This window comes from Benincasa hispida, chromosome 5, assembly GCF_009727055.1.
Source record: "Benincasa hispida cultivar B227 chromosome 5, ASM972705v1, whole genome shotgun sequence".
NCBI classification, from domain to species: Eukaryota; Viridiplantae; Streptophyta; class Magnoliopsida; order Cucurbitales; family Cucurbitaceae; genus Benincasa; species Benincasa hispida.
The window spans coordinates 40,101,080-40,111,116 of NC_052353.1; the positions used below are offsets into that span (position 1 = coordinate 40,101,080).

General features: G+C 33.6%; 1 protein-coding gene across 1 annotated transcript; it reads left to right on the plus strand.

The window, feature by feature from the left end:
- The first annotated feature begins 7,524 nt into the window (after positions 1 to 7,524).
- LOC120077332 (gallate 1-beta-glucosyltransferase-like) lies at positions 7,525 to 9,811 on the plus strand. Its single transcript, XM_039031214.1, has 2 exons — positions 7,525 to 8,520; positions 9,344 to 9,811. Exons 1-2 carry the CDS (start codon positions 7,525 to 7,527, stop codon positions 9,809 to 9,811), a joined length of 1,464 nt encoding a protein of 487 aa, XP_038887142.1.
- Positions 9,812 to 10,037: the final 226 nt, after the last annotated feature.

Below are 10,037 nucleotides of genomic sequence, written 5' to 3' on the forward strand. Positions count from 1 at the left end.
AGAAGGGTGTCATGTATCCGGTACATGACTTAAGGTAACATGACCTCAATCCTGAGTGAGTTGAGAACTCTTGCATTATATGGTCCTTTGATTTGCATAGGTGCAAGTGGCCTGATCGCCAACTCAAACTATCATTTTTGGGATTCGTTTGATTTAGAAGCTGGGAACTCAGCTACACAAGATGGAATTCACTCCTTCCCTGAAGCAGGGGTAAGTAGATAAATTGCACCTTTAAGGGTTGATCCCAGGGCTTGAACGATGTGACGCCGCACACCTTCTCATGGCCTGAGAGATGTCTATACATAGTAGAACTATGTTGTATTGTTCATTAGAGGGATCAATGGTACTTAAGGAGTTAGATGTAACTACAGGAACAAAACAATAAATTGGCCCAGTTGTACTTATGAGCATCTATGAAGGGTTATCGTATTGCTGATTGGTTATATCCAATGGACACAGAAATATATCTGTGGTAAGAAGAGTTCAGCTGTCGGTCTTTAGTGGAATGCCTAGCAGTTAACAGATGGTGGATCTCGTGGCTAAAGAGTTTAGTCAGCTATTCACGTACGGTTGGAGCTTCGAGCCAAAGGTCCATAAGGTCCCCTTGGTAGCTCAATGGATTCAAGTTGAGAATCAGTTTTTGGATCAGTTTGAAATGTTCACATTGACAAGAGGGAGTTCGATTATATATGATATGATTGAACTGGTTAATTATATATGATATGATTGACTTTATGTATGAGATACATTATTTTGAGGAAAATAGATATAAATATGATTTATATCTAGTGGAGGAGAAAACACTATGGTTTATATGTGATATTAAACTATAGGTTAATGAATATAATATGATTATATTTATTATTTTAATTTGACAATTATAGGATAATTGTGCCCCGATATGATTTATATCTAGTGGAGGAGAAAACACTATAGTTTATATGTGATATTAAATTATAGGTTAATGAATATAATATGATTATATTTATTATTTTAATTTGACAATATAGGATAATTGTGCCCGCTGTTTTCTCCATAACCGTGTGTTATTGGGAGGTTCTATTTAGTTTTCGTAACTGAAGAATAAAATAAATATCGTTTTAATTTTGCAAAAGATCAAGTAATTCGTTCACAAAGTGTATACAGCCTGGCATAGCAAACTGAGAGACTATACGATAGCTCAAAGTTACTACACGATTGTATACACGTACGCATCTTTCTAAACGATCGTACGATCACAGTCTATTTACTATACGATCATATACCTTCTTCTAAACAATCAAGCATTGTCTATACGATAGACTCTGCCTTCCCCCACTTGCTTGGTCGTTGTTTACGATCTTCTTTCCTCCTTCCTTCTACAAAATTTCATCAGAGCTCACACTTTGGATTCTCACACCGAGAATACCGAGGGTTCCAAGTGGCAGTGCCATACCCATTCTTGTGTTTATGTGGAGGTCGTTCGTGAGTAGACGACTGGGTTACGTGAACGATTGCTTGGACAATCCAGCAAGTGGAGTAGTCCCTGTTTGAGAGAATGATTTTTGCTGAAGGGGAGTCTTCAACTAGTATGTATTCGTTCTCTTATTGTTTATTTGTTAAAAGCATGCCCGTAATTTGTAGTATAATGCATATTTGTTCTGTTTGAATGTAAATGTTGTAATTCTGTCACAATGTATTTAGAACGATCTGCTTCCGCTCAGAGGTACTCTTGTATAAGATTTCCTTCAAAACTCAACATAAGTTTATATCATTTATTAAATTAAATCTAGTATATATAAAAAAAAATAAATAATTCACGTACGAGGCTAGTAATGGGAGTAGTAGAATTATGCACTATTTCGTGTATATACTTTTGCACATAGTACCCGCATCCTACAGAATCTAATTGACGGGGTACTGCATATGAAGAAGTTGAAAACAATTATTCTTATGTTTGAATGAACGTAAATTGTTAAAAAAATGAATGCAAAATTTACCTTTACAAGTTACCATTTTAGAGAAGACTGATGATATTGGATATCGTGCTTAGCTTGCCATGTCTTCAATCTACTAAATAGTTTGAAAACATTAATTAAACATAAATACTTGAATTAAGAGCTAAGAAAGTTCAGTTACACTTACATATTTATAACTCCATGAAAATGCTCTTGAATCTTACTTCGAATAGAGTCCAAAACATAAACATAATTTCTTGTAGATTGGTTACAATCAATATCCAATGAGAACTATAACAAGCAACAATTTTGAAATATTAGTACGCGTATAATGCAAATTAAAAATGACTAAAGAACTTGTATTTACTTACCCGGTGTTATATGGAATAAGAACTAATTGGTCCAAATTAGCCAATTCTAGTTAGTTGGTTAAATTTCTAGATTGAAGATCTAGAGACTTGATATGTGGCGATATTGCTTAATCAATTAAAAAAAAAAAAAAAAAACTTCTTAGTAATATCACGGCCACATTCATCCCAAAGATACCTAAACAAAGTAAAAGTTATTATTTAAACATGAAACAAAATACACATGAAGATTGTGAATCTAGATGAGTCATACGTACATAATGTATGTCAATATACACATATAACCAATTTCAACCATATTGCAATATTTGATAAGATTATTGCGGCCTAAATAAACAAATTTGTCTCTTCCAAATATATGCTCGTTCAAATTAATACGGATCATGTCTACATCGTTCATGTTGTGTATGACATGTTCATTCAAGAGTTTGATGGTGCCATTGGTGTCCATATATTTGGAGGAGTGGCCAACACTTTTAGTTGTTGAATGGTCCTACCATAACCAAAGTTACAAAAATTTAAAGTAAAAAATAATAATAAATAACCAAACTCATATACTGAAAAAAAGGCATATTTTTTTCCTCGTCAACTATAATTACAAGTTCACGAGGCCATGTTATGAAGTTGGCCATTGCTGGATTTAAAGACTCTATTTTTCCCTTCACAGGAATTGGATTGGAAAATCTTCTCCCATGACAATGTCAATCAGTAATTTAACCATTAAGCATTACATATCATCATCAAACGTTGTGGCTACTGCAATAATATTATTTAGAGTTCCTATAGCCAAGTGACATGGATGTCCCCTTAACGAATTTAAAAGAACTAATGTCATTTATGGTTAAGCACAATATGATTAAAATTTAAAAGTCACAACAAATAAATTACCTCCAAATCTTCTTTAGGCATTTCTCAATATCCTCTTCTTCAAATGCACTAAGTACGACACTTCCAACAGATGATTTGGTTTGATGAGATTGTTTGCTATGAGTCTTACAATTTGGGTACAATGGTTTCTTCGCATCTTCTAATTATTCTTCAAAATTATCTGATTTATCATTAAAATAGTTATATGCAGCCTCAAACTTTCCAATTGTGTCATCAACATCAACTTTGTCTCTTTCACTAGTAGACAAATTTTCATTGTTTCTCTTAATCAGTAATGATTCATCGTGAAAAATCCATGTCTGATAACTTTGATCTATACCATTAGAAAATAAGTAATCTCTTATTGTGTTCACATTTAGAGTCTTTGCATTCACACCTTCAAACATGGACAACTCATGACATTCGGTATATTTGAATGTTGTAGACCATTTTAAATAAACATCTCAACCCCTAAACCATACTCAGCTGACATTCTATTCATTTTCATCCCTGACTTATCCAAGATTGTATAAATATACAACTTAATCTACAAAATAGATAAACAATAACGAGGGAAAATTACGTAATGCAAGCTTGTAAATTTAACCATAATAAACAATAAGACCTAAAACATTAACAAATTGGTTCTAATATACAGTTGAACCACACCAAGAAAGACTATCAACAAAGTACATATTTTTTAACTAATTTCATTCCAACATTAACAAATTTCAAGTAGCTTAAAAAGATCAGCCTTTTGTCTTTGTGTTTTCACATCGAGAATTCTTTGCAGATGAAGAGATGTCAAAGGGGTTGCTTACTTCCCAAACAGATCTTCCTACATCTATATATAAACGCTGGTTTATCAAGAATACGCAAGAAAAGCACTTCGGATTGTTGATTCATCGCCAGAGATGGCTTAGAACCAATAGTTCATTATCTAATGGATTTTTCCATTATAATACTCCATCCGAGAGTTATTAGTATTTATCAAATTTGTTCCTATCTAACGGAACACTATTGGATCAAATGACAAAGACATTGTTGAGAAAAAGATGGCTTTTCCCAGATGAAATGCAAATTGGATTCATGTAACAAGAGAAAGGTTTCCCATTCCTTAGCCGGAAAAATATGTGGCCATGAAATAGGGATTGAGTGGAACAGAATTGACTAGATGATAGAGTCGTGAAAATACCAGTTTCTTCCATATTTTGGACCCAGATTTGAACTGGGGAAAAAGGGATTTGCAGTCCCCCGCCTTACCGCTCGGCCATGCCGCCAAAACGATCCAAAATATTGATATTGGATTGGCTCTATCTCTTCCATTGATAGTATCTTACAACACNCCGCTCGGCCATGCCGCCAAAACGATCCAAAATATTGATATTGGATTGGCTCTATCTCTTCCATTGATAGTATCTTACAACACACAATATCTAAAACTAAAAACTGCAAAACTTTGCTTTCTTTTTTATTGAAAGACAAAAATGTGGATTTTTAGTCACAAAAGCAAAAATTCAGGACAAATGGGAACCATTAACTTTATAAAACATAAAATTAATGAAATAACACTTGAACCACATCAATCAAGCTGAATCAACCAAGTAAGACCAAATTAGTTTATATATAATTGAAAGAAAAGGATTTTTTATATACACTTAAACCACACCAAGCAAGACTACCAACCAAGTATATATTCTTCAGCTAATTTAATTCCAACATTTCAAAATTTCAAGAAGCTTAATCATTTGAACAAAATATAAAATTAATGAAATAACATTTGAACCACACCAATCAAGCTTAGTCAACCAAGTAAGACCAAATTAGTTTATATATAATTGAAAAAAATGATTTTGATTATACATTTAAACCACACCAAGCAAGACTACCGACCAAGTATATATTCTTCAACTAATTTAATTCGAACATTTCAAAGTTTTAAGAAGCTTAACATTGGAACAAAATATAAAATTAATGAAATAATACTTGAATCACACTAAATCAAGCTTAATCAACCAAGTAAAGACCAAATTAGTTTATATATAATTGGAAAAAAAAAGATTTTGAATATACTTAAACCACACCAAACAAGATTACCAACAAAATATATATTCTTCAACTAATTTAATTCCAACATTTTAAAATTTCAAGAAGCTTAATCATTGGAACAAAACATAAAATTAATGAAATAACACTTGAACCACACCAAAAACCACCGGAAAAATGCCCACGACGACGAAAAACCACAGAAAGAACGCCCACAACGATGACGAACCATCGGAAGAATGCCCACGACGATAGAGATCCAAGCAACGCCGGTGACGACGACGATCAGAAGTGATTCGCACGGCCAAGCTAAGGAGAAGAGAGGGTTTGGTAAGAGAAAGGTGAAAGGAGAGAGAAGATTTGATACATAGACATCATATGTATGGAACGTTCATAACGCAAAACACAAAAACAAAAACAAAAATAAAATTAGTCGACCTCTAGCAATTGAAAGTGTTAAAAAGAAAATTAGACATAACCAATGTTATCTCTTTTGTGGCGTGTATTACAAATGCATCATACAATATATTTATAGTACTTTGAAAGAGTTTAGATTACAAGATGTAATTCAAATTTGGTAACTCATGATTGGAGGTTATGGATTTGTGTAAGCAAAGTAGAATATGGATATTTACTTAACATTACATTTATAGTAAATCATATTTAGTAAGACTATACTTATAAATTGAATAAAGTAAAACTAAGTTAATTTTGAATTATTAGGTAATCCACGTGTAAAGCATTAATTTTGAAAGGAAAGAACACAGTTGTCAAGACAATCTTTTTAAACCGGTTTCATGTGATATGTTTAGCACAAATTCAAATTGTTCGTAAATAAATTATTAGGAAGTCCACGGCATGGAGAACATTTATATATAATATAACTCCCTATATTCATTTAGGAATGAATAAAATATGTTGGCTTGACAAGGGAGAGCACCAATCCACCTTTGGAGGTTAATTTTGACTAGCGGGAGGTTATCAATTTTATTAATAGAGTGGATTCTTCCCTTTCTGAAATTCAGATTTTTATTTTGAAAATTTTGTTTTTTGGACAAATCTATTAATATTTTGTATTTTTGTCAGGTTCTTTGAGAGGAGAATAAAATTGTTCATATTTTTATAGGTTTGACATCTTCTAAAAGTTAGTTTTTGATCTGTAAACATATTTGGTTTAGATAGTATTTTCCCATCATTCATGATGGGAAGATTAGGTTGTAAACTTCTTTGGTTGTTTTCTTTGTTAGCTTAAAATTAAAAAAAATCAAGATGAAAACTAAAAATCGAGGTGACATTATGTTTGAAATTTTCGTCCATGTCACAACAAGTTCATTTTCACATGTGTATGAATTCGATCTATTGAAATGTCTTGAATTTGTTATTTAGTATTTCGCCTAACCAAGAACGATATTTGTACCCTATTCTGTTTTGGGTATAAGAAGGATACTGTATATAAATCTCTTTAAACTTGAAAAAAAAAATTGTATTTTATACTCTTTTCTCCTCAAGATAGAAAAACAACTTTCTCTCCTTTAATGAACCACGTGAATGTGTAGTGGTTCCTTCTTGGGTTGATTCTTTGCTTGTCAATTGTTTTTGTCATAATAGTTTCGACATAGTCATAAGATGTTAAAATCAACATTTTCATTATATCTTATAAAAAATGGTGAAATATAACAAAAGTATAAAATATCAATAAAACAGCAAATATACAAAGCTATGGACTTAATGAGAAATTCAAACTTTTTTCTACAACATGTAGGGTGGAGAAATCAATCATTTGACTTCGATGTTGATAATACAAGTATTATGTCAGTTCAACAATATTTATTTTGACAATTTAAACTTATTTTAAAAGATTGAAATATTTGTTAATTTAAACCATTTTTACAAAATTTTCTATAAGCGAATGTTTTTAAAAAATATCCATCGACATTTAAATTTTATTGATTATATATTTTTACTGACATTCTACGAGTCTTCCACATTTCTATCAATGTCAACGTTTAAAGTTTGGGATCTAAAAGATTATGGAAAATCTTAAGTGTTATCTAGGTTGAATCTATCTTAGTGTAGGCCCAAATGATTACTCAATAAAATTTTGCCATGTGACAAAATAGTTTTTAAAAGAATTAATTGTTTACATTTTTTTTTTTTAAAGGAATGCATGGGATTTGCCGATTATTATATTACTCAAGAGCTATAAAAATGCACTCAATCAAGCATCCAATCTCACACACAAAAATCTATCCCATCTTCGCCTCAAACCTTTTCAAGCCAAAACTCCCAAACACACACGAAAGCAAATGACTTCCTCCATGGATTCCCTCCCCCATGTCTTTCTCGTCAGCTTCCCTGGCCAAGGTCACATAAACCCCATGCTCCGCCTTGGCAAAAAACTCGCCGTCTCCGGTCTCCTCGTCACCTTCTCCACGACGGCCAATCTCGGCCGTGACATGAAGAAGGCTGGCAGCATCTCCGACACCCCAACCCCTCTCGGCCGTGGCTTCCTCCGCTTCGAATTCTTCGACGATGGCCGCACCAACGAAGACTCCGTCCCCTCCCTCTCCATGTCCTTCGACCAATACATGCCACAGCTCCGTCGTCTAGGTTCAATTTCACTACTCCAGATCTTGAAGAACCAAATCAAAGAAAACCGACCAGCCGTCTCCTGTGTTATTGGAAACCCTTTTGTGCCATGGGTGTGTGACGTTGCCGACCAATTGGGAATCGCCTCAGCTGTCCTTTGGGTCCAATCATGCGCCGTCTTTTCCATTTATTCCCACCATTTTAACGGCTCAATCCCTTTCCCTTCTGAAACCCAACCAAACGTTGACGTTCAACTTCCTTCTTTGCCTCTTTTAAAGCACGACGAAATCCCAAGCTTTTTGCTTCCGAACAACCCTCTTCACGACATTGGGAAAGCCATTTTGGAGCAGTTTTCGAACCTCTCGAAGCCCTTCTGTATATTAATCGACACTTTTGAAGAACTCGAGAGCGAGATCGTTGACTTCATGTCGAAAAAATTCCCGATTAAGGCGGTGGGGCCGTTGTTCATGCATTGTAGTGAAATTAAAACAAGGATTTCGGGAGATTGTTTGAGAGCTGATGAATGTATGGAGTGGTTAGACTCAAAGCCAAAAGGGTCGGTGGTTTATGTGTCGTTTGGGAGTGTTGTTTATTTGAAACAAGAACAAGTTGATGAGATTGCTTATGGACTTATAAATTCTGGGTTTTCCTTCTTGTGGGTCTTGAAACCACCTGCAAGTCTTGGGGTCAAGCGCCATGTCCTTCCTAATGAGGTTTGTACATTTTCTTTTTATTTCTTTTTTAAAGAAAACTATCTACATGAATGTGCTATTTTAGTATGTCTCTGTTTATTCACCGTCACATGTTAGGTGCAATTATTCTACAAATATGAAAAATAGAGGTACAAAAGAAGATGAAATTTTTGGATAGATGTAAAGTACAAAAATGAGTGGAAGATAAAGCTACTTAATAAACGTAAAAATTTCACTAGTATTTACTATTGAAGTTGAGTTGTATACTAACTTAGTTAGTAGGCAAATGAGATTGATCTTCTTTCATTATTTTAATAAATAAATCTTAAGGTCAAATATGTTTAATTAAGTCTTGAGTGCAAAAATGAAGGCTGAAGCCTAAATGATAATTATCAATATCAACAAAAATAAAATAAAATGACGTAAGAGGCATTAAAATATTAGACACTGGCTTTCCTAATATTTTAATTAAATGTTGAAAGCTACATAGTACGTCCCAATCCAATAAAAAATAATAAGATTACAATTGTTAACACTTTAAAATTAATAATGAGGTGTTAGCTTTTAAAAATTTACAATGAAAACAAAATCAATAAGTTAAAAGTGGAATCTAAATTTTATTATATCTACAATTTTTTTTAATATGTTATATGTGTTAATATTTTAAACTTAATTGTTATATTTAAAAAAAAAATCACAAATATTTACGGTATTCTCCCATGCAATTATCGTAGTGGAAAATAAAATTTAAAAGAATTTAAAAAATGAGACTAAGATATCACCATAAAAATTCGACTTTATATATATATATATATATATAATTAGATTCTTTCTTCTCTTATAGATTACGGAAGAGGCCGGCGAGAGAGGGAAGGTGGTACAATGGAGTCCACAAGAACAAGTACTCTCACACCCATCAGTCGCATGTTTCATGACGCATTGCGGTTGGAACTCGTCGGTGGAGGCGATCAGCTCCGGTGTCCCGGTGGTGGCGTTTCCGCAGTGGGGAGATCAGCCCACCAACGCCAAGTTTCTCGTCGATGCCTTGGGTATCGGCATCCGCCTGTCTCGCGGCGCCGGAGAAGACAGACTAATCAAAAGAGATGAGATCGAGAAGTGCCTTAAAGAAGCCATGGAAGGACCCAAGGCAGTGGAGATAAGAAAGAACGCCTTGGAGCGGCAAATTGCGGCGGAGAAGGCGGTGGTTGACGGTGGATCTTCCGATAAAAATATCAAACAATTTATTGATGAGATTAGGAAACGGTCTCTTGTTTGTGGTGGGAATCTCCAAGTTTGTCCCTCTGCTACCTAGAAACTTACAAACTTTCTTTGATCCGCACTTTCCTTTTCTTTCTTTGTTTTTAGACTCTGTTTGCAAGTTTGTGGAAACATCTCAAAAATAATAATTTATTATAACATACAGAAGTGGATAGGTATCAGGCTTTCGATTTAGTTTTCTTCAAAATTTGTACGTTGCATGATCATTTACGAATCTCAAATTTATAATTCTATATCAGTATAATTTATCATATCTTTTC

Excerpts from the sequence above, each read along its gene's own strand:
- LOC120077332 (XM_039031214.1), top strand. The coding sequence starts at position 7,525 with ATGACTTCCTCCATGGATTCCCTCCCCCATGTCTTTCTCGTCAGCTTC. Across the intron at positions 8,521-9,343 it reads GCCATGTCCTTCCTAATGAG|ATTACGGAAGAGGCCGGCGA; the intron begins GTTTGTACATTT and ends CTTCTCTTATAG.